The sequence below is a fragment of the Musca vetustissima genome, unplaced genomic scaffold (genome assembly GCF_032173495.1).
Source record: "Musca vetustissima isolate MV318-11 ecotype Yass unplaced genomic scaffold, APGP_CSIRO_Mvet_v1 utg4915, whole genome shotgun sequence".
NCBI lineage: Eukaryota > Metazoa > Arthropoda > Insecta > Diptera > Muscidae > Musca > Musca vetustissima.
The window spans coordinates 245,984-272,320 of record NW_026885991.1 but is presented as its reverse complement, the minus strand read 5'-3'; the positions used below and the strand labels follow the sequence as shown (position 1 = coordinate 272,320).

Below are 26,337 nucleotides of genomic sequence, written 5' to 3'. Positions count from 1 at the left end.
AATTCCCAACATAATATGGAGGCTGGGAATTTAAATTTAGAATTGGTTTTTGAACACTGAAAGGCATAACAATATTGTTGATATTTATGGACAGTGTCGGAACACGTGACGGTTTTTTACAATAAAGATCAAATAATTCAATTGATTATTGCGGTACTGCTGCAAAGATTAGACTAACAAGCATTGCTCTGCTCTGCCAGATCATGGCGTGTCATAAGTTTATATTTATTTTTGAATAATAAACACTTTCTTAAGAAGTATGAAATTCACAATATTTATTTAACAATCCTCGTACACATGTATAGGTTTTGTAGGTGTTGTTGCCTTAAGATTCCAACGAGAGGATATGCCAGCTCATGACCCATAACGAACGTCTAAAAGCCTTCAGTAAATTTCATTTATTTCTATTTGACAAAACGTGTAAACATTCCAAGAATTTATTTATTTCACATTCACTCACATTCGATGCCGTTGCCATTCCAGGCATGGAATAACTACAAATTCGATTAAAGCAGTCATTCCTCAAGGATGAAAAGGATTTTGTTCAGCAAATTTGAACAAAGCCACGAATTTTTGTCATTGTCATAGCGGACAACTGTAGCCGTCAGCGAAGTATTTTTGCTCACTAGATAGCAAACAATTGAAGGACATATCTTTTAAGGGATTTTCGGAGGGAACGTTCACAATACAAAAGGCAGAACCAACATGTATGTGAGACAATTGATGTTGTAAAAATTCTTCTCGTGGATATTGTATATTTTTGTTAATGACGAAATATTCAAAATTTTCTATTCGTATGCAAATCAAATTTGAGGATATCAATCTAATTTATATATCTAAAAAATATTTTGTTTTTAAATAAATATTTGTAATGTTGAAACAGAAATACTGAGTGTATTTGTATCTTAATAAATGAAATGTTTTATGCAAAACCTTTTAAGCTGTAATCCTTACTTCCGTTAGCACCGACCGTTAAAGTATTGGATTTGCAAACATTGTTAACTTTATTGGTGGACGTGTGTATGTTGTGCGAGTGGGTGTTGCAAAGGTGTTATAGTTTACAACCTCAATTCTCAATTCGTTTTTACGACACACATATATATTTTTTGTTGTTGTTTTAAAACAACTCTGTTGCAGTTTTATTATCTGGTGGTGCCATAAAACGCCCTTTTCTCCTTTCTCGCTTAGATGCATTTTCATTGTTGAAAATGAAAAAAAAAGAGAACAAACCAAACAGCAGCTAACTAACAAACATCGACGATGGCAACGACGACGGGATTTCTATTTTTGTCTGTGGTTGGGACATCAACATCAGGATGGGTTTGTAACATGACCTACAAGGTCGTACACAATCTAAAGTAAATACTATGTGTGTATGTACAGATATAGTTCGATGTGTATGTGAGTATACATGTGCGCAAGAGGAGTTACCCCTGACTGACTTTTACTTTCACCCCAGAATATTCATTTGTGATTTTTTGTTGCTGTTCGATGGGGATTTTCTTTTATATCTCTGTTTCACATAATTTTTGTTTAAGACTCCGTTTTCTGAGCATTTTAGCAACTTCAGCAAGAATGTATTTTTTTCCAGGGTACAGATTAAAGAGAGGAGTTACTAGATGTTTCTGATGTTCTATGATTTTAATAGCATCTCTGGTTGTTGTTTATAGCGAGGCTTCATTGTTAATTAATGGAAATAAAATTGTGAATATCCAGAATGGCAAGAATTCTAAATACAGGGAGGGTATTTACAATCCTTGTTAGTTGAACAATGAATCGCTCATTTATATATCCCATATTGTTTTATTTATTATTATGTGAAGTGTGCCTGGACTACAACTCGTAACATAAACGGAATAATACGTATATGTCATGATAAATGTATATCAACGTTTATAGTTATTTTTGAAGTATACTTTTAGGCATTCCACTTAAAGTTTAATGGATGTAATGCATTTAACATGTTCGTTAACATACAGGGAAGCATCAATTACTTAGACATCATAACCACGTGAATATACCCATCAAAATATAAACGAAGTTTGCCCGACCAACCAAATCAAACAGTTTCATGATCTGTCGTGTTTGCTTTATTATCAGTTTTTATTATAAGATACACTATGATGGAAGCAGAATATGTTTTATCTAACTGGACAACACAAATTAAGGCCAGGAAGGCATTGTTATCTCTGAATTGAAATTAATCGAAGAATTATCGTTCTAACAATTATTAAATTGTTACAATGCTTGATAACAAATTGCATGCTGCCAAATGTTTTTATTTCCTAGAAAATGTTTTGTGACTCGGTCTGTCCACTGTGTACTAGAGTTGAATGATAGCCATTTTCGTTTGCCAAACTTAATGCAATTTCATTGTAACACGTACATCAATGGAATTTGAGAGACAGGTGACCTCTACAAAATGTAGAGAGATAAAAAAATTAAATATCCTTAACACTATAAATTCATAGCCCTACATGTTTAGGGTTAACTGAATAGAGTATTATGACACATTCTCCTCCACGTTGTATATTTACTTGTGCAATTATTAGGCTCAGACAGTTGTAATATCTGCGTTTAAGTTCAGTATGCAGTACAACAACAAGACTACAAACGTTAAAAATCAACAGAAGTTGGTATTTCTGACTACTGTTTTTTACGTTTTCTTCTCAAAAGTCTTGTATTTTTTGAATTGATTGAACAAATCGTTGGTAGTAACAACAGTTAGATATATTGAAATATTCGCGCTATATTATCTAAAACAAATAATATTTTCGTAAAAATCTGCAACGAGGAAAATAATTTTTTTAAAGTCAAAATTTCATATTTTTGTGAATACAATTTATGTTTGAAAATATAACATTGGCAAGTGTCAAAACATTAAAATGAAATGACCGTGAATTAAACAGTAAGAATTATTAGTAATTTGGAAATGCTCATCAAAAAATATAGTATATAAAACATCTAAATAGTTTCAAAACCTAGTGGCATCCGAACCTCTAGGTCTATAAAAAATAGACCTAGAAAATTACATACAAATATTTAATAAAAAAACACAGCATGCTGATGATGAATTGGAAGATATTAGCCTTCAACGAAATTGGCGGTAATTTATGTTTTTTTTTTTTGGGGGGGTTCGCATTATGTAGCACATATTCTTTAAATATTTTTATTTCCTTTCTTAATCTAATTTTTTCTTTGTTTGATCCGCCATTTTTTTATTAATTATTAAAAACTCCACAAAACGTGTTCAAAAATTATTTTACCCTATTAAACGTTTACCTTTATCTTGCAGAATCGCTATCAGCGTCCCTTAAATGTAAAATTTATTTATTTCAAAAACGATCTGCTTTAGTTCTGGCCAAAAAAGTGGGATCTCTGCCCATAGTGGTTTCTATAACTTTTTTGTTCCCATAGTGTATTTTTAATCAAATTCACAAAATTCTTGAACAAACACTTAATTTTCTTAAGGTCTTATAACATAAAAATCATTTTCTTTTGATGTTAGAACCCAACTCCTAAAACTAAATAGTAAATAGTAAAATAGAGTAACTCAAGACATTTTAAGCGATATTGCGATAAGATAGGGTAATGTTGTATGCTAATATTGATAGTAATGATTCATTCATATGATGACTGATATTTTTACGAACTCAACAAATCATACCAAATGTTCAAATTGTCGTCAAACATTTTGTTCACCCTGTACACGAATTCATTCCCTTTTAATCTGAATTTTGTTTTTATATTTGGCTACATGACAAACACGCCACACTTTGTTGAATGAGCGAGCGACAATCACAAATATTCTGAGTAGTTTCTGGCGTGTTTGGGAAAGTGTTGTCAGTCGCACAATCTCACACATCGTCACATACAATTACGGCGATTAATTAAACTAATATTGGCGATAGGCGATCTCATTGCGGGCCACTATAATTCCGCTAATGAAAATAACAACTAAATAATTGTGCAAAAAAGTGTGGAAAACTATGGAATAATTAGTGAAAAATCTCAACGAAATGAGGTGGCTTTTTTCGATATTTAAGCATCAATGCAAATTGCTGTAAGGTTCAGTTGTGACCCGCGAATATGCCAAAGCAAAACATAAAAAGTACAAACAAAGAGAATCGAGAGAAAACAACGTCGTTCGTTTGTAGAAAATCGTGCGGGTATTCGGTGGAAATGTTTTCATTTAAATATTTCTCTTTTCTGTTCGTCGCCTTAGTAGCTCTTCAAACGATGGCGGCGAAAGCATCTGAGAGCAGTGAAGAAGCCAGCAATGTTATTGCGGACATCGACAATGAGTGGTGGAAGACGGCAGTGTTTTATCAAATCTATCCAAGATCATTTATGGATAGTAACGATGATGGCATCGGAGACCTGAGAGGTATTTTGTGGCGAATGATTTATATTTTTGGTGAAATGCTAATAGAGTTGTGTGCGTGTGTGTGTTTTGTTCTAAGGTGTCTTGTCGAAATTGAGTTATTTGGCGGAAACTGGCATAACAGCAACCTGGTTAAGCCCCATATTTCAATCTCCAATGATCGACTTTGGCTATGACATCTCCGATTTTAAGGCCATTCACGAGGAATATGGAACCATGGAAGATTTTGAGGAATTAATTGCCGAAGCAAATCGTCTGGATATAAAAATAATTTTGGACTTTGTGCCCAACCATTCCTCGGATCAATGTGAATGGTTTATAAAATCTGCTGCTAGGGAAGAAGGCTATGAGGATTTCTATGTTTGGGCAGATGGTAAAATGAACGACGATGGTGAAATGGAACCGCCAAATAATTGGGTAAGTAATCCGATGTGAAGATTTTAAATTCCAAAAACAAATTAACCAGACAACCAAAGGCCTGACGATATAGTATCCATCTGATGTTTTCTTTACCATCTCTTAGGACAATAAATTATTTAGCAAAAAACATTGTTTCAAATGAAATTATTAAAATTTGTTTTCAGCAATCGGTATTTTACGGTTCTGCATGGACTTGGCATCCGGAACGAGGTCAATATTATTATCATCAGTTTACCGCCGAACAGCCTGATCTGAATTATCGCAACGTAAAAGTCGTTGAAGCTATGGACGATGTAATAACATTTTGGTTGGACAAGGGTGTAAGTGGATTCCGTGTCGATGCTGTTAATCATCTCTTCGAGGATCCCGATTTAAAAGACGAGCCATTGAGTGGAAAAACTCAAGATAAATTTTCACATCTTTATACAGATCATATTTACACCAAGGATTTGGTAAGTAGGATTGTTGTTGAACTTACTGTAACTTTAGTAAATGTATTTAATGCCTATTGTAGCCTGAGGTATACGACATGCTGTATCACTGGCGTAATCTGCTCGATGAATACACTGAAACGCATGGAGGTCCTGCTCGCATTATGATGACAGAGGCATATGCCGATCTAAAATTTTTAATGGATTATTATGAAAATGCTGATGGTTCGAAGGGCCCCCATTTCCCATTCAATTTCTTCTTGCTTACCGACATTTCTCAGAAATCGGATGCCCGAGATTATGTTTTCAATATTCAAAAATGGTTAACCTATATGCCACGAAATCATGTTGCCAACTGGGTCATGAGTAATCATGATAATCCGCGCATAGCTTCAAGATTGGGAGTGGATAGTGTCGATGCAATGAATATGTTGCTAATGACTCTGCCGGGTGTAGCAGTGACATACAATGTAGGATTTGCGAACAACTTCGTAGGGACGTTGATTTAATTTAATAGTGAATGTGTTTGCAGGGTGACGAAATCGGAATGGAAGATTTTCGTGATATAGCCTGGGAAGATACGGTTGATCCACCGGCACGTAATGTTGGCCCGGACAATTACAAAGAAGTTTCCAGAGATCCAGTACGTACTCCATTCCAATGGAATGCTGAGAAAAATGCAGGTTGGTTTATGCAGGATATATTGATTTTGAAGAATTTTTATGCCAATTTGTTTATTTAAAGGATTCTCTAATGCCGACAAAACTTGGTTACCGGTCCACCCCAATTACGAAGAACTCAATTTGGAATTACAAAAATCAATGGAGAAAAGTCATTATAGCGTTTACAAAGATCTCATAGAACTTAGAAAAATGCCCGTGATGGAGCAAGGTCGTACAACACTGGAAGTCATTTCACGAAATGTGTTTGCTGTAATAAGGTAATAATGAATATATGTAGAAGTTAAAATAATAATGAATATTTTGTGGGTAGCCATAATTGGATATATACTTACAAATCTCCCTATTAATTCGAATTTCGTAAATAATGAAATTCTGGAATCTAAATTTTACTCGAAATGGTTTACAGACGTTGGCAGACTCTGAAAATGTATATTTTCATTTAAGAATCTCTCTTGTTCTTTAGCATAATAATTTCTCCATAGGGCGTAGTAATCAACGAACGCAACTGTTATGTTAGGTAATTTAGTTTTTTTCTTCTCTTGGATGTAAACCACAAATTTACACAGCTAAAATTCTTAACAAATTGTGTTACGTCACAAACTTAAGGCTATGTACTACCACTCAAGGACATTGATTGCACCTTATAACATTTTTGAATTTTTAACTTTTCTAGATCCTTTAAGGGCCAGTCATCGGTGATAACAATTATCAATACCAGTACCGAAGAACAAATGATAAATTTACTGGAAGTGTTGGATGATGATATCAAACAGTTGACAGTTCTTGTGTCCGGCGTTAATTCCATTTATGACAAAGGGTATGTATAAGTACCTCATATTATTAAAAAGTGTCCTAGTGTCCACCTATTTCATCTTCGTTGATTATTGATTGAAAGGCATTATCCATACTTTTTCCCACATCGCTTATCCCAGTTTATCCTTTTGCAGGACTGAAATACCACAAGAAGATTTTGAACACTTCATACTGACGCCGCAGGAAGCTCTTGTTTGCATGATTGAATAATCACCAGTCCATATTCCTGTTTCCGACTACAATTTCCTCTCCATGTTTGTCTCTACGGCGAGGAAACGAAACTAAAAAGAATAACTTTTCCCAACAAGCACTGGAATTAATTTACAGGAAAAGTGAGGCCGGTATATTTACACATAGCATTAATCCATAATAAACAACAAAAACACAGAATATTTTTGCTGAAAAAGTATAATTTTTGTTAGTTTCTTCTTTATCGCTAATTACTTATGAATGTAGCTCAGCAGGTTCGTGTTTGGCAAGGGGTGGGCCACATCCGACAGCAGAAATAATAATAATAATAGAGTAATGCTCTTAACAGAATTTCCCCGGGGATTGTTTATTTAATATTGAAAAGTGTGCAAATGCAAAGGATTATAAGCACGCAAACGGACATTGTGACTGACGACGAGAATGACTGAAATGGAATGGCAATTAAAATGTTCTTCTCGTACCAGCTTAGACATCAACTTAGCCGGGCGGCAGACATCGAGTGAAAACCTGTCATTCGTATATGTGGTAAATATGTATGTGTGTATGTGTTATCCGGTATTCTAACATTTATCATTACTTGATAATATATGCAGCATTTCCTATGGTATGCCGCTAATTAGTTGCATGTTACAAGCGAACCTAACCTCTGTTGGCCAAAATTGTGGCCAAGTGGTTTTTGTGGTTGGCCAACCGCATTGTAATTAACTAAATATTGAAGTTGTGGTCACTTTAATGGAATGATGACGATGATGATGATGAAAAAAATATGTTTGTCTCATCAAAGGAATATTTTTCGCATACATATTTATTTAATTAGTTGAATTCAATGGAAGTAGGCAATCAAACAAAAAATGAATAAAATAATTCATTGTGTTTTTATGTAATGTTCTCTGAGTGCGCTTAAGCTGATTTGCTTGTATTCAAAGAATGTCGATTCTATGAAGAATTTTACAAATGAATGTTACTTTTATTGTGAAAAAAAGAAAAACAGCGTTCTTTGTGGTGGGCTATTGTTCAAGTGAACATATATTTGTGTCCAAATCCGCAAATGCCCGCCATTTTGAGTTTGGAATTGGTATCTCATCCTTTGTATTCCTCGAATTTAGTCCCGTACATACACATTTTCCAAAAAATAAAGATTTTTTGCATAAAAAAATAATAAATAAATAAAGCGTTATTTTATTAAAATATATACAGAATTCCTATTCACAATATTTCGACAACTGCCAAGCCACAAACAATTATTTTCCCACGTTTTAGTTATTTTTTATATATTGGGTATGCAGAATCAAATATTAACATGAAATTGTATTGCCGTGTTAATGCAGTTTCGTTTCAAATGCGTCATAGAAACGTTTTCGTTTTCGACAACAGTTGAACACATTTTTCGATGTAATTATCCGAAAAACTGCCCTGAAAACTTCCTTAACAATAGACTCTCTCAGTTGGAGAAGGAAGAAATGGTTTTGACAATCATCAATATTTAATTATACGCATCACTTTGCAGTTTTGATTGAAGGAATGGAAGCAGCTGTCTTGGTGCCAATCATATACCATTTTTAGTTGTTCGTCCAAAGTTTGTTGGCCTGTTGTCTGCGATAGAACTTTAATTTGTTTGTGACGAAAGCAGATACGGAACGGGATTCTTAATTAATGAGGCTAAGAGCACTGTTGCAAAAAGAATTCAAAATCAAATTAACATTTCCTAAATGCAAAAAAGAAAGAATAGAAAAAATAAGCAATTATTCATAAGCATTTATCACAAGTTTACTATGACGAATGAGTAATCTTCGCTTTAATAAAAAGACATTCATTATCCATCACCAACCACACTCACCACCCTGGAGCTGTTTTCTTAATTCGAAATTGAAAACAGGACATTATTAATACATTTTCTTTAATGGCCAGGTTTCTTGTCAGCAGCAATACAACTTTTGATAACAACAACAAAAACAACAACAATGTGACATCAAAGTTCTTGACAAATAAAGCCATTAACCTAATCTTAGTGGGCCACGAAGGCATTGTCTGTCAAATACCCAAAGCCATGTCAGCGTAAGTATTTTGACTTTTCACTTTGCAGTTTTAAAGTTCTCGTGTCGATTTGCAGAGAACGACGAGCCCTGGTGCGGACCATTGTGAAGTTGGCTAATGTAATTTTGGTCGGACTTTTGTTCTACAAATTATGGAATAATAAATGGACAAAACTGAATTTCAACAAAGAAGCCGTATTTTGAGTACGGGGAATGTAAAAATATCAACAAAGTCTCGATGCGAATATAATTATCGCGAGTTTTCTTAAAATGTAAATAGGTTTAAACGGAAGATTGTTATAATGCGTATAGATTGGTTTTATGCAAATTTTATTATTAATAAAAATACATTAGAAATGATACCTATAACTAGTACATTGAAGTTATTTATATCCACTAAATTCATTATAAGACATAATGACATTTGTCTATAAAATCAGCACTTTGTGACTATAAGTATGTTACTGTACATATGCCATATATGTAAGTATATTTGAAAATTATCATTTTCAGATAATAATAAATATTGAAATTGAATACTTCTTTATATTTTATATTGCAAATTAAATTAATAAGTTCAACTCGAAAGAGGCAAACAAATTAGGACATAGTTATATATTGACTATTTCAATACATTATGTAAATTTTTTTCGAGTATGCATTGAGAATCTTATGAGAATTCCCAATGTATTCCAAAAAAATGTCGTTGTTAGCTTCCATTATCGATTGCTTACATTTGCCCTCTGAACATACGGACATTATCTATGAACGTGTCAATGTGTGTACTTGGATATTTTATGTCAGTTCCATCTAGACCACTTCGGTTATCTTCAATGTGATATATCATTATTTTGGTTATAGATTCAACCACCAGCCACTGTTGACATTGTGTGGCTCGTGCCATTTCAAATTCCAAATAAAACATATTTAAACATCTGGACTAATTCCCTGGCACACATTTTAATCCAGCCACAGCGGCCTACTCGGATCGTTTTAAAGTATCCTTGCTCCTTGTAAAACTTTTCCATTTCCTTACAGGTGGTTGTTTTTCCAGGCTAAGATTTTATTTGTTGTTGGAGATAATAAAAACCCAATTATAAGCAACAAAAACAGAAAATAACATCTTTTAGATTTTTCGTTCTTGGGGGATGAATCTTGGGGATGAGCTGGAATCAAATGAACACCTTAGCGAAGTTGTGTTTATTATCATCAGAAGTATTTTGTTGTTGTTTTCTTTTGAATTTGTATTGAATCTCATTTAAACGCTGTGCGTCTTGCCCACTTCCTCCCACCATTAGGATCAACACCATTCAAAGGCTCTTGCCGGTTGCGGGGTTGTTATGAAGACTGCTTGATTTTCGTTTCATTCTTTGAAATGCCTGAGAAAATAACTAACAAGTTACGAGTATGACTAGGCCAAGCCAATTGTAGTTGTCTGACAGCGGCAGCATTTTGATCGTAAGCGTTATCGTAACGTACAAATCTAGGGAAACAGAAATTGACTCGGTCTGAAATTGCATGAAAACTTAACGAGAAAATATTTCCGATGATTGACTTGTGAAAATGGCAACAACAACAACTCCCATGCAACTTTGAAAAACATCCTTATTTCTGATGCGATGCCATTTCGCCCCACGACATAGCTACACACCCAAACATTCACACACACAGACACACAAACACAGAATGGTACACACAGCTCATTGATGCGAACGGATACAATTTTGTTTTCACAGTCCCTTGAAAATACAAATGGAAGCTGGTAAATGCGCATTCGTCAATGTTCAATGTCATTGTTGTTGTAGTCATTTCCGTAGCACCATAATGGCAATGTTTGCTATTATTGGCTTTGTTTTGGCTGTCATCTACTCTAATCCTGTTTGACTCGAGGTTTGTTATAATGGTAAAAATCCATTTGAAATCAGTTTAATATTCATTCCCACTCGAGTGGCAATATTACAAATATTTGTTTGTAGGATAAGAAAAAAGATTAAAGTTTGTGGTTACGACTAAAAGCATGCTCCATTAAACCAGAATAAGAAATGTTCCCTAAGGAATGCTCCATTCGATTTAATTTTTGAGGTTAAAAAATATACTAATCTACTGTTGTGCTGTGTCTCACTAATGTGGGAAGATAGTGGTGGTTTAAAAACTGTAGAGTTTTGCTGATCTAAGCGAATATGAAATAAAAATTTAATTCAGATAGAAGAAACTTTAAGGTATAAGTAGTTTTAAGATAGACGAATATAAGAATTCACAGTACAAAAAAGGCTCCAAATTGATCAAATGACGTCAGAGGCCGCGAAAAAATATTTAAGTGCAGGTTGTTTAAGGTTCATACTTAAATATAACATATGTAGATTGTATGATTCTGAACAAGGTGTATTTAATAAGGTGTATGCATCAGATACAACAACAAATATTTTACAAAAACAACATTGTTGTTATAGAAATTAAATTGTCATGCTGACAATAAGTTTTTGACAAAAATAAACAAAAACAATTATTAATTTATTTTTGTCAAGAACTATTCTTTGAGGAATAATTAATGAATTTTTGTATTCTTGGGTTATTGGCGGTTTTAGGTCAGTGAAAAATAAAGTTTAAGACCTGATCGCGATTAATTTTAAGCCACCCACATGTAGCCAAAGGCTCTTTGTGATGTTGTTTATATTGTGGATTACAATATAAACAACATCAAATCTTGCCTTCATAATGAAAATTTAAGGGCATAAATCCCCGGCCAAAGACTAAATCATGGAAATTGTGTTGACCATATAAAATCTTTCCACAGGCGTATTTAACCTCCGCCTAGAATTGTGACAAGCACCAAGGGGCCGATTCCAATATAGGCTAACATAATCTCCTTGATTTTATGAGTAGATAGGATTTCTGGACAGATTTCCACACATAACATAAAATATGTGGACTAATACGTGAACGGGGTTATAACTGAGCCTAGGTTTCCTTTCCGTCCGCCTCTATGAATGTAGTTTACTTAGATTTGTATTAATAAAAAAACATAAATTTAAAGACCATTTTTGAACTTGAAATGTAATAATGTTTTTTGACAATTTGCTTTACAAACAATAAAGAAAAAAGTTTGAAACCATATGATTGTCACTTACACCTTATTAAATACACCTTGATTCTGAATAAAAAAAAATTAAAAAACATGCGCGAATATCAGAGTCAAACTTCATTTTGGACGCCGTTCACGTACACAAACAAAAATTAAAAAATGCCAAATTAACATAACAATCCTGAGGTCCTCTTATATGTTTCCCCCTTTAGTCAGAAAATAAAAAAAAAACTTCAAAACAATATAACCTAGGCTGGGAACTAACCTAAATGTTTTGTTGACACATACATAGATGTGTGTGGCGACGGAACTCATTTACAGCCCTGGTCGCTTTCTCCACCCACACATAGACATACAAAACTCAACAGCTCTATAAGTTTTACATGGCAATTCATCATCACATACAGATACTAAGCACTCTGTGTTCATGTACTTTTTGCAAATTTATATACTAACAGGCTAGCAAGCGCAATCAGCCGGTTTTGACATCTTTTGGGCGCCAAACAAATTCCAACCACAATATAGCTACACGCCATGTCATTCCGTAGTTTTTATTTTGGAGCTAGAAAACGAACAGTGCGGAAATTGTGGAAACATGTTTAGTTCCGATTCTGAGCCTTCTCTTCGCCATACTATGCTGGGTAGTAGGTACACAATTGTTGTTCTACTCTTGTTGCTCTGTGTTAGTTGGGGTTATTGCTGTTATTGTCGTCTCTGTACCGACAGTGTCGAAGCTATTCAGTTCTAATAAATGTAAACTGCCGTTGAGGTAGTGGTAATGACTGTAGTTGTTAGTTTTCAAGGATTTCCAAAGTTACATGAGACATAACAAAAAATGTCAAACTAAATTTTAGTGAAACTTAATATTATAGGAAAAGGAAATCTCTGCTTAACATTTACAATTTCAAATTCCCTTTATTGTGGAAATGTAAAAGAATTTCAATTATCAAACATAAGATTTACTATTAGATTTATAAATTAAATGCCGACCTCATATTCCCCCTAAAAATAATTATTTGTTTAGGGGGGAATATGAGGTCGGCATGATGTATATATATATATATATATATATATATATAGTGGAAGTGATGCAAATGTGGTATAGGTTGGTAATGTGGTAAACTGAAAGTTTTAGAATAACTGAAACATGTTCTATAGTTGCTGTTCTCAAAAAAATAAGATAGCAATGACCTGTTTAATTTATTTAAATCACGTTGAGAATCAGTACCAAAAATAAATTTTTTCATGAAATTTACTTTTTTTCTTTGAAGTTTAAAAATAATTTTTTGTTTTACGGATGTACTTTAATCGTTATTACTAAAGCATTAAAATAATCAGTATAAACTAAAAATCAAATAATATGCGCGATTGCACCACATAATCACCAATTTGGAAAAAAACTAGACATTTCTTCAGTAAACACAAGTGTAGGTAATGTGGTATACCTTGGTTCTGCATGAAAAAAGGCCAGCACTAGACAAAATCTCATTACTATGTGAAACATTTGTACTCTACGAGAGTCTACCATGAATCACAAGGATGAAAAACAAAGGCTATGAGTTTTAACAACTTCTCCATACAAAAATTAAATATTGACATGTGTAGACATTATTATATAATAAAAATTTAAGTTCCACTCAACGTATCCGTTAAAAATCTTAACAGACATAAATCTCGAGATAATTCGCATTCATTAAAAACAATAAATTATATAAGATATCAATTGGAAGTGAAAATTATACTATACCACATTAACATCATGTGGTATACCACATTACCTGCACTTTTTTTAAAATCACTTTTTATGGGATTTCAAATATTTTCTCAAATATCTCTTAAATTGTTAGAATAATATTATTTTCAAATTGATACATGGAAAGACAACACTTGTAGCATGTTAAGTGCAAAATTTCAATTTAATCGGATAAAAAATAAAAATTTGGCAATCTAAAAACAAATGGGTATACCACATTTGCATCACCTCCTGTATATATATATTCTAACTCAATTTATTTCAACTTATTATATTGTGAATAATTTTGAAGTGAACTATCGTATAATTGTACCCTCTCAATGTATTTAAAAGGCTCTTAAATATAATGTTTAAACTTTATCTTTAATCTTTAATATTTTAATATTTTATTGCAAATTAATCAGTCGAAATCCAGTTTATTTTTTATATAGATATAGCCAGACATTGGATCACATCAACAAATAGATTTAAAAAAAATTACCATTTCTATACTGTCTGCCATTAACCTTTGTTATGGAATTTTATGATTAGGAGCAATAAAGGAGGCAGCAGACACAATATTTTCAAAACAATACTGGAATATTTGAATTAACAGTTAAATTGCCCATATTGTTTCCATAAAATTGACGGTATTACAATTATGAATATTACATTTATTTCTTTAATAATAATATATATTACCTTAGGACATAGCAGTGTTTTTGGCCATTAAAGTCTGTTGAACAGTAATAATTTTTCGTGGACTTTTATGTTTTTAAACGTCTCTTGAATACTTTAAAATATTTAATTGTTTAATATCTACTTTTTAATGCGTATTTTAATTCAGAACATTGTGACACAAAATCGAGGTCATAGTCAGGGGGTGAAAATGGGGATGAAAGCTCTTTGTAAGTGTACTAAGAATCAGAAGGACGAATTCGCAGTATGCTATGTTTTGAATAAGGACGAAAAAGATGCACAAGTTCCGGAGAGAAGAGGATATGTTTTACAAAAATGTTCTCATGCTCATTTAATTTGACCGATTCCTAAAATACAGTCTAATTTGTATATACTTAATTAGGAAAAAGATCCAAGATGGATGGTCAGGCAGTTAAATATTATTTACTACCATATGTTTAAAATACAAATATCAATAATTTTATAATCTTCCACGTCCTTTTACTGGTTACACTCTAATTATGCTATGGGGCCTGTTCAGAAATGCAGAACTGCGCTGCATCGTATGATTATTATACGCAATCTGCAACATCATTTATCCACGATGCAGTGAAAGAAAAATAAATTGTATTATTCTGTTACAGAGTCTTTTGTTCCTGCTGCACGACCATTTGTCATGATGCATTTCAGTTTCCGTTTCTTTGGCAGCCAGACGTGCAGGCAGGGTTGAGTGAATGCTTCTTGCGTGGCCATAACCGGACATACATATCTCTGTCCTGTATCATGGAATGCTCACAGAAATTGCCATTTATATTTCAAAATGATAAACGACTTTAACAACACTCTTTATGTTTTAAATAAAGACCCAGATCTTGAAGAACATGTACAGCAAACATAATTCTATGCGGATGTTATGTGAAAGGGGGTGGGGTTATGGTCTGTAAACACTTAATGTTTAAGTACAATTGACATATGGATTTAATTTGACATATCACATGACAGCCAAAACAAATGAGATGGTGGCAAACTGTTTAAGCTTATTCGGATTGTTTTAGTTGGACATGTAATGAAAGAAGGAGAATATCGATTCTTTGTAAATTGAACATGATAACCAGCAAAATGTGCTAATATTGAATGTTATGATATGTACATATTTGTATGCTACCAGTCATTGTGTGGTACAACAATACTAGGCGAACAAGAAAAATCAACGCTGCATGGAGTGGTTTGTTTCGCCAGATAGTATTCAGGTATGAATACTATGTCACTGATTGATTTGATAGAACTCTATATAAGCAACATGATTTTGGAGGTAGCATATTAATTGGTGAGTATATTAAAAACCCAAAAGGACTAACTCGCCATTTCAGAGAATTCAGCCGATATGCCAAGGCTTTGATTTATGGTATGATATTAACTGGATATTTATATATCTGTCCAGACATCTATATTCGTATGTTTCCACTATAAATTGGTGTCAGGCAAATGCGAAATACCCAGTTTTCCACTCAATTGTGCTAAAATACCGAAAATGGGGTACCATCAAGTAGCCCATTTCCAAAATCAAACATCCTAGGAGTAGTAGCAATGTATTTGCAAAATGCCAAAGCTCTATTTTAAATATTGCGAGCTTTATCGAGACAGATTGACATTCATTATTCTGATGAAGAATGCCAAATTTCATATAGAATCCACTTTTTGTGGAGGTTATAACTACATTGTGCAAGTAATGCAAATGTAAAAAAAAACAAAACCGAAAAATAAATTTAATAACAATTTTTATACAAAACATTTTTTAAACTTTCATGAACTTTAAAATGTGACTGGAATCACACACAGATTTCGATGTGATTTGCAACTTGTTTAAAGTATAAACATACTCTCCCACACAGCTTGGCACGTAGACACAACGTAGTTGCTGAGTGACAAAATTGCATTTCGCATTTTTTCGTGGTATCATTCTTCTTCCTAAAACTTTTATACAAATTATTCCATTGTTTTCCCGATTTAGTACAACTTTATTGCTTATCATAAAAACCAACCGAGAAAAAAGTGTATTCCATTGTTCTATTGTGCATTCAATTTTTTTTCCTTTTTGTATTCTCTATTCCATTCTCCAAAATCTGCACTTTATTTGAACTCGGATTTGGTATGCGTGTTCGTAGTAAAGGAAGGTTTCATTGTGTTGAAAATTGTGATAGTATATCGCACCCCCCAATATTTATGAGAATATTCTTTTGTTTCTCTGTGAGCACCAAAGTAACCACAATTTAGTTGGTTGCTGACGATAAGATTACTTTATAGCAGATACACAATTTAAATTATCACAATTGATGAAATATGTATGTTTTAAAGAGATATGTAAAATCTTCAAATGCATTTATTGACCCTTACATTATGAATATGGAAAGTTTTTGTTAGTTTGCAGTTTATAATACCTAGTAAAATAATAAGTATTTGTTATACTATCAGATCTGTATATCTCTGAGTAACTGTTTCAGACACCAAATTTTGAAGATAATTTCTTTTGGATGAAACATTGCAATATTTATATTATAAAGAAAAGCCATTAAGGATCCTCTCCAAAATTGGTTTCTACCTAACAAAAGCGGACAACTTGCCAAGTTCTTTATTATTGTAACGAATGGTTTATCGTTATTAAAAATAATAACTGAAAATTGTAAAAACGTAAATTTTACCTTAGTCATGTTAGGTTGAAATGTTATACAATAGAAGACCCTATACATTTACGGATTAAGAGAAATCGAATAAATATAGATCAGAAACTCATATTATTTTTCAGATTACTTACATTTACAATAAATCTTCTTATTTTTTCAATAGCTTTTTTGTATCAGAAATTTTAATTTTTTTATAGTTTTTTGAATTTCATTTGTAAAACATTACAACATGTAAGTAAATTCATTATAGGTCAATCATTCAAGCTATTTCTTCTACACCATACTCATATGTAGATTTAATCACTAATACCGTACAATGAAATCATAATTACATTTAAGTACATAATACGCTTATTAATATTCATGTATTACCTTTTAATAGAAATTCGTCTACAAATCGGTGTTTACACAGAAATTCATTTAAAAGGGATTACCATAATATAAGGATGGATTGGCTCATTGTTTGTGACTTCAATGTTCCGCAAATTGCAGTAACATACAGTATGTATGACCATTAACTTGTATTGACAACTGTTACAAGCGGTTGGGTCTTGTTTCGACATAGTAAATATATACTCGCACCTACATACATACTCGTATGTACGTGATGCCATTAAATGTGTCCACAATGTTATTATCTTTTCTGGTTACACTTGGTCAAATGAGATCCTTAGTGGTCGCCATTGTATTAAGACATTAAAGAGGTCCTTTTAATTAATTAATGGCATGTTCTGGTGAATCCCTCGACACTGCGACGATGCCTCGCTTCACTGGCAAGCAGCGTTTTATGACATTCATATGGTCATAATTGTGCCATTATCATAATTTTGTCTTTGTTTCTTTCGGTTACTATCATTTCATTAGGATAACGTGATGTGGTGGAGAGGGAGAGGGGCAAAGATAGGAAAACACGAGAAAACTACATTTGCCAACAAGACCAGGGGCATAGAAGTGAGAGAAGGGTTGCTGCCCACCACAGCAGTAGCAGGAGGCATACATACTTCAGGATTCTGAAATGTTTGTTTTCTTTGTCTGAGCAAAGTAAAAAATTCTTAAGTAGACAAAATTCCTGTTTGCCCAACATCTGAGTGCAAAGAACACACTGAAGGTTCTGCCGTAAAGGCTGGGTTTCCGTGTGTTTACCAAGGCCTCAAGTGTCAGAGCACACAATGCCATTGGCATAATATATGTTCGTCTATGTCAGTTCACAGGCAAAGATACAACAAAGATACTTTACGAAATGCCTATCGTTTGTTGGTGCCTTTACTGGTCGCTGGTGACATCAAATCGGCAACAAGCTCACAACAAGCCAACAGTGCCCGTGTTGGCTCACACTGAATGCTAAGAGAAAAGCCTTTAATAAAACTCTCATAATAGTGTAATTTGAGATAAAAATTCCCCCTTTTGCAGGAGACAGGCATTGGTTTCCTTTAAAATGTCGCCAACTCTATTATTTATGTTGGCCAAAGGACAACTTAAAGAGCATAAAAAGGCAACAAACGAATGTTCGTGCCGGCCTGCAAATATTTATTTCCGAAAGGACCCCTTGTATAAGAGGTCACAGCAGAGTCAACACTTACAAATGACCTTTTCATTTAAAATTCATAATTGCGAGTAAAACAAAATTAAAAAAAAAAACAAAAACAATTTTTATTAAACAAAACGAATGAAAGATTGCCAGGGCCATAACGAATTACTTACATTTGTGGTGTCATTATATTCGTTGGATTGAGCACAGAAACAAACACTTACCTAGAAATAGAAGACATTTGAAAAGAACAAAGTTATTACAAAAATAATTTATTATTTAAACAAATGCTACTTAAAAATCCATTTCATAAGTAATTTTCATTATCCTACTGTGCTGGGCTGAACTTGGTAAAATTTCAATTGCAGAAATTAATTTTACCTCATTATACCTGCCAGCAGAATTGCATATTTAATTACCAGTAAATGTATGGGTGTGTGTTTGGTTTACTTGACTCAGCTAAATTACAGTATTATCCTAAAGTCCCGCCCTGACGAGCACATAATTATATGCGTTACTAAGCTCGGCAGTTCATAATCACCCGCATTTAAGGATTTGTTTGGGTCGTTGCTACAGCTCTCTATAACATGGGTGTGTGTGTGTTCTAGTCAATGGCGGTGTTAATTTCGCCATCAAATCCTAATAATGGCAACACCAAAACAATTATCATTTATAATTATGGTCAGTACTGGGTTCGAATGAACTACTCGCGAGTGAGGCAGTGATGCATGTGTTAGTTAGTTAAATTATTTACTACGTTACATTTTGCGAGAGCAATTAGACAACGAATTGTTTATGTGAAGGAGAACCAATCATGGACTCTGAAAAACAACAACAGTACACATCGTGTGGTTAGTGTTTATTTAGAAATGTTCACAAAATTGTTATAGAAAAATCCGTAGATTGAAAAACTAAATATACAAATTTTAAAATGATGGAAGGAGTAATTTATAGGCCGCTAACCCAGAAGTCTGAAATAATATACGTTAAAACATGTTGCGTATTTTACTCTAACATATTAACATTTTCCGTTAGTATACTTATTAAAGAGTATACATTTGCTATACTTATTATCTTATTTTTTGACGTTTGTATGCTCGGTTTTCTGAAGTCGACTAATTTTCGTTGATAGGAATGTAGGCTAGAAAAGATCGCGTTCACGTTTTCAGAGACAAAATAACATTTTAAATATTAAATACATAAAACACGATTAATTTTTACAATTTACCATTAACACTTTTTTTGTAGTTTTTTGAAATAAAAGCCCAAAAAATAGCGGTCACTTACGCGACTTCAGTTGTTGTTGTTTTTTTATAAAAACAATAAACTGAGATTCAGCCTGACTATTTTGCAAAAACAAAAAATATGAAACATTATTTTTACACTTTCAAAATTTAACCTAGTCTTTTTTGCGAAGGATTTTTCTGCGTCACTCACGCGACATTTTTGTTTTTAGTTTTTATTTTTGTATTCTTAACATTTATAGTCATTTCATTAGTATTTATGGCATGCAAAAAATGAAATAATGACAACTGTTGTCATTTCAAGTTCAACGGCTGTGGTTTACCTTTTCCTAGAAATGACCACATGTGTATCGCATTTCGGTGCTCTAGGAGTCTCCCTAGTAAATCTTTTTATATTCTTTAACTAAAAGATTACTTTTTTCGAATTTTTTCTCTTTGTGATTAACAAATATTTGAAAAATTTTGTTCCATACTCACCAATTACATATGAATACCCATCTAATGTTAGCACACATTTCCGTGTCGTTGCACCAACACTACACGGCAGACGCATTGAACGACCCACTATCGATTTAGCCAATGAGTTTTGACTATTCGGACTTGTATCGTCGTAATTTAAACTTTCACGACGTGGTGTATTTTCACCATTATTTTCAAATTCATTTGAACCACCTACAGCTGCTGTACTCATGACACCATCAGAAGAATGATCCCGCGGCGAACGCGAATCCGTGCCGATATTGCTACGCGAACGCGACCGATTCTGATTTGCAATTACATCAGAACAAATTGTCGATGAATTGTTGTCATTGAGAGAATTTCGAGATTGTATACCATCTAAAGTCTGAGGTTTTTCCGGACGCGCCACTGAATCCATTTTATCGGTCATTTTCCTTTAAAATTGGAATGGATTTTTAGTGTTTCTTGTCCGTGTCTGAATTAGAAGGATTTTATGTTCATTTTAGCGAAATGTTTTTTTTTTCGACTACGGAAGAAAACGAACCGGTTTAGAAGCTTAACGAGTACAATGTCTATAGACCATAGCTGTCGACTACACCTGATGAAGTCTTTGTTGATTAATTTTTATTGTAATCGTTTTGATTTTATTGTATTTTATTAATTTTCTTTTAACTTCAATAAATAATACTCTAAAGTTATGATATTAGATAAATCAAAAGAAAAAATGTCAATATAAAATTAAGACTGTGAATTAATTAACTATATAAATAATAATAAAAATTACAAAAACATTGTAGTATTTTGTATGTGGTATATAGGCGAAGTCTTGAAATATTTGTATATATAATATAATTTGTTGTCTAGGATTATAAGTATTATATTTATAATATTGTTTATTCCCATTTGTTTTATTATTTATTTTCTAACCACTTCTTATTTGAAGCTTCTTTAAATTATAATTTTAACACACATATGCATCTACTAGCAGAGTAGTTTTTTAAAAATAAAAATAATGAAACCAGGAGAGAAAACTAAAACAAGAATTCTGTTTCACTTTCTTGTGCTTTACAAAAAAAGAAATAATATAACTAAAACGCTCACACAGTGAAAGGACAACATTTGTATTCATAATCGCACACCTACACATGCAACGTCTAGCTTGTGATCGCGAACATGTGTCTGCATAAATGCACACATACAATGAAATCAGTCAAGTGTATGTTAATCATTGCAGAGAATTTGCATAACAAGGGCCTTTGAAAGAAGAGCAGGTTGGTTGCTTGGCTGAACACACGGTGGAGCGGGCCACACACACAATTCCTTGTATTTACAGCAATGAATAAATATTTTGTTAAAAAGGACATTTCTTTAATATATTGGATACACTGTTATTTAATGTTATACAACATTTAATATTTTTTATTTTAGGGTTTACTTTGTAGTTTTCAAGTTGATGTCTACTGCTTAAGGGTCAGGTCCGAATCATTACCATAAAGGCCAGACAAACAAATTGTAAACTTTTAAATTATTGATTGGCAAGTGTTGTTTTCAAGGATTACAACCGTTGAATTTTTATTTTATGATGGCCTGTATATGGATTGAAAATAATTGGAAAATAAATTAAAAAAAAAACTTTGGAAAATAAGATTGAGTCAATTAAAAGGGGACATTTTCAGGACTTTTTATACATTTTAACCATTTATATTCTATTTGTATATTTGTTTTACGATTTTTGAAAAAAAGAAACACAAAAACGTTGGTATGTTTTTACAACTGCCATATTGTAAATTATTGCATGATTTTACGCATGATATATGAAAGAAGATATTCGAGACAATTAGTTACTTTTCTATTTGTTTGTAAAATAAATCCTCAAAAACTATTTAATATAAAGGGATGAAGTAAATTAAAATAATATTAATATTTTATCATTTGTATTCAATTAAAAAAAAAAACAACATTCAATATCCTTGCCCTCGAGGATCTGATTACAAGACGGCGGACACGCAAAGCAATCTATCGATTCAGAATATGAAGACCGGCAAGAAAAACTCTTGAGGCCGCACTTCCGGTATGATTTTTAACTTAGTATTATAAGTGATATTAAAATTGGAAAAATATTCAAATTAAATTCCTGCCCCAAAAATAACGTTTTAATAGTAAATGCACATATCTGTCATTTGAACCATATATGCAATAATTTTTATTCACGTCAATAGGCAAATAAGAAAACGACAACATACACCATCAACTAACATATTTAAGAATTTAACTTTATTTTGTACACAAGTTTCAGATTTGACCTCCTTTGGGGAATATGGACCACTGTACCACTTGGCTCCATAAAAAATAATCTAACACAAAGTCACATCTGTACATTTAAACACACACACACAAACGGGCGCGTTGAACAACCACTTATACACGAACACTTTGTGCCTTCTGTGTCTATAGTTTGGTTAGCTGTAAAGGATTCGAGCGTTCTAACCATAAAATATGTTTACAACTATTAAACGATGGTCGAATGCTAACATAACTGAACTGTACCAAGCCCAACAGAACCGGGCTGCAAACATGCATTTTGGAAGTGTTCCAATTTTGTTCTGTTCATCTATATATGTAGATTTTCTATATATATAAAACCAATACTCTATATACTATTTAGAAAAAATCAATAAATTTAAATAGAAAACGAATTTCCATTCTCCTTTGCACACCCTCGTACAAACTTCTTCATTGGCAGATTGCGAGTGGGCAAGAAGTGTTTATGATTCTAAGGCTGCCGTTAAATATTCCCCAGTGTGTACTTCCTTCAACTTGTAGTCGTACGTGAGATATGAGAAAGTAGAGTGAATGGAGGTGACATTGTCGTCATTGTTGTCTTCACACACGCACACAGCCACACACAGAATATCGAAAGTTTTACATTTTCACTTGCACAGCATTTCATCGGAGAACTAAACTAAACTCCTGTTCCATGCTAGAAGATATTTTCTTGGCAATTCTTTTTGTTCGGTATTTTCCCCTGGCCTTTGATGAAGAAAAATAAATACGAAATCCAAAAAGATTGCTTTGTAATGTTTCTGAGTAGCAGAGCGAGAGTGCAAAAGCAAATATACGAGAAGGCGAACTATCACACAGACATACTTGCAAAGCACATGCAAGCATGACTGACTGGGCGTGAGAGTGATTGGCATGAATAATAAATTGATTAAATTTGTGCATATTTTTTAATTTGTTTCATACATTTAATTGCTGGTAAGACGGTTTATCTGTCAATGGGACCATTTTCCTAATCTAATTTTTAGATTTTATTTTTTTTTCAACTGCACCAACAATGGGGCACATCAACATGGTTCCTAAATACGAAGTTCTAAAGAAAATATATTTGGCATTGACCTGAGAATGGCAGGCATCGGTCGCATTATTTAAACAAATGGTGGAAAAAGTGGATATTATTTTAACAGAGTTTGTGTGTATGTGGCGGTGATAATAAGTATCAAAGTTAACTGAATTATGATTTCAATTCGCACGTTTCAATTAAATGGCGAACATGGTAATAGCGAGGTATAACCACTAAATCAATGGTTAAAATAATTATAAATTAGACTACAATGGTCTGTAAAATGGAAGTTCAAGTTGATGTATCTTTTATAGAGTTAAGAGAGTTATTTTTTTTTTTAATTTGGTGACTGATGCAGTCTAAGATTAAAACATTAAATTCAACTGACATTGTTTATTAAAGAAAATTATTAATATTTACCCCCTACTTACTGAGTAGTTAAAATGAGAGGGAATAAAGAACAATGCCAATTTCCCAAACATTGTTCATACATAACAATTGTTATAATAGAATATATAAAGACGAGGACATTTGCATTTAGATTCAATCTTTCTGAATGGTTATTTTCAAATAAAATTTATGTTATAATAAGTGTAAGATGTCATGTTTGCATATAAATGATCGGATGGAATTTAAAAAAAAAAAAAAAAAACATGTTGAAGGGAATGGCTGCCACCCGCTATTACTTGTGTTAATTTTTTGGTCAGCTTAGGTTTTCTTTTTAATTCAAATACATTTAATGATATCCTTTGTTTGCCTTTGTTTTTGTTACATTAAAACTCACAAGCGTCCAGCAAACATTGCCATAATTGAATACGCTTTAAATGCGTTCTTGTCTTGTCTTATGCGAATGAAGAGGTCAGAAATGTGTGTTTTTTTGTTCATGATTACAAAAAATGAAAACAATCTCTTGTACTGTAATGAGAATATTACACTCGCCTTCGTTTCTCAAGGTTCCTCGTCGCATTGTCACACCCAGCGTGAAGAGGAGCAAACAAAGACAAATTTCAGCAAAGTTATATAAATCCTTAAGCACAATTTAAGTGTTTTATTAAAAAGTTCATCAGCGGTGGCGGTGCTGGTGGCAACGGCATGCGATTGTTAACATTTTCGGGTTTTGTTTATGATCCTTTTTATATCCTTTGTTTTCTTTATGAATGTTATTTGCTACTTTTAAGACTCTTAAATGTAATCGCCTTTAAAGAGATGTTGTTTTTTATATTGAATTTATGAAATGAAATATTGTGCGACATCTTTATGTGGTAGATTGATGAGATAGTTATGGGAACGGATTGCAATGCACAATAAAATTTTGAGATTGGGGGTTAAATACATTGTGAGTTCAATGAAAAGCCAAATATTAGTGTGTCTGAAGTCGTATCTGCAGGATTTTTATTTCATAAAAAATCTTTTTTCTAAGAAAATGAAGCCCTTTTAATCAGTTAAATAATAATCAGTCAGTAAAACATTTTGAGTACGAAATTAATAAAATTGAAATTAAAAATTACGGTTGTGATTTTACGGATACGATATTTGTTAGAATAATATTTGAAAATTTTGCCACATACTATGGATGGATCCTTTTGGACACCACGAAAAAATATAGGTTAAATCCTGGTCGCCTGCCCAGGATTAAACCTTGTTTTTTTAAGATCGACAGTGAAAATTAGATTTGGTAAATAATTATTAATAATATCATTAGGAAACCTCATACTATAAAGAAAGAAAGCGTTCAGCAGAGATTTCTGTGACTATATTAGATAGGTCTTTGGAGACATTATTTGGTAACCTCAGTAACCCTTTGTGGCCCAATGTTGCGTCTAGTAGATATATATGATTTCATATGTCAAGATACCAAAAGAAAAATATAAAAAAATTCAATTTATTGGTAAAGTTATGAGCTTTTCAATAAAGAGAAGAGAGCAAAAATGTGGACAGTACTAATTTGTGTATACAAATCACTTTGTATTCGAATTGTACGAATAATATAAATAATAATTTAAAATAACTTTTCTGTCGATTTTGCATTTGGTTTCTTGATATTGGACTTTTATTTTTCAGAAAGAATGTACTGTATCTCCCGAATGCAAGGATTTAGCGATGTAAAATTTGGTTCATATCCTATTTAGGATAGCAGCATTGAATGTGAACAGAAAATTGTTCTATGATTACGGAAAAAATTCGGCACAAACGGTTAAGAGAACATATGTTTACCTATGTTATATGATTTTTATGGAATAACTTTATACCTTCACATTGGTCTACTATTAGAAATGTGTATGAGATCTATTAAATTCATATGTTAATCTATCAATATATAGTTCTGATATAACGTATATTTTTTCTATCCGTAATAAATAACACAAACTATTACCTTTTTCGAATTTTGGAAATTAAACGTAAATAAATGCATGACACTGAGTTCAATCTTTTTTTTTGTTTTTTTTTTTTTTTGATAAATTTCATTTACAACGTATTTCCTTCTGCGTCAAATAAACACAATATTCTTGTACAATTTCCATATTAACGAAGCTGATAATAGGTAATCGCTATTCGAATGAGTGACAATCATATGCCGTCTGTAATGACAATCATACGTCACATGGGTCAATTGCT

General features: G+C 32.7%; 2 protein-coding genes across 2 annotated transcripts in view; one reads left to right on the top strand and one right to left on the bottom strand.

Annotated features, from left to right (window-relative positions):
- The window catches only part of LOC133333407 (dual specificity calcium/calmodulin-dependent 3',5'-cyclic nucleotide phosphodiesterase 1), a 59,447-nt gene extending 38,633 nt beyond the window's left edge, over positions 1–20,814 (bottom strand). The window contains exons 1-2 of the mRNA XM_061541725.1: positions 20,397–20,814; positions 10,371–10,482 (exon numbers count right to left, since the gene is read on the bottom strand). Of these exons, the coding sequence (XP_061397709.1) occupies positions 10,371–10,482; positions 20,397–20,808 (524 nt within the window). The 5' untranslated portion in view covers positions 20,809–20,814. The remainder of the gene's footprint in view (positions 1–10,370; positions 10,483–20,396) is intronic.
- Positions 3,980–7,014, top strand: LOC133333413 (maltase 2-like). The gene is made up of 8 exons (XM_061541731.1): positions 3,980–4,387; positions 4,464–4,801; positions 4,969–5,256; positions 5,319–5,705; positions 5,768–5,918; positions 5,980–6,175; positions 6,592–6,735; positions 6,866–7,014. Exons 1-8 carry the CDS (start codon positions 4,090–4,092, stop codon positions 6,939–6,941), a joined length of 1,878 nt encoding a protein of 625 aa, XP_061397715.1. The 5' UTR covers positions 3,980–4,089; the 3' UTR covers positions 6,942–7,014.
- Positions 20,815–26,337: the final 5,523 nt, after the last annotated feature.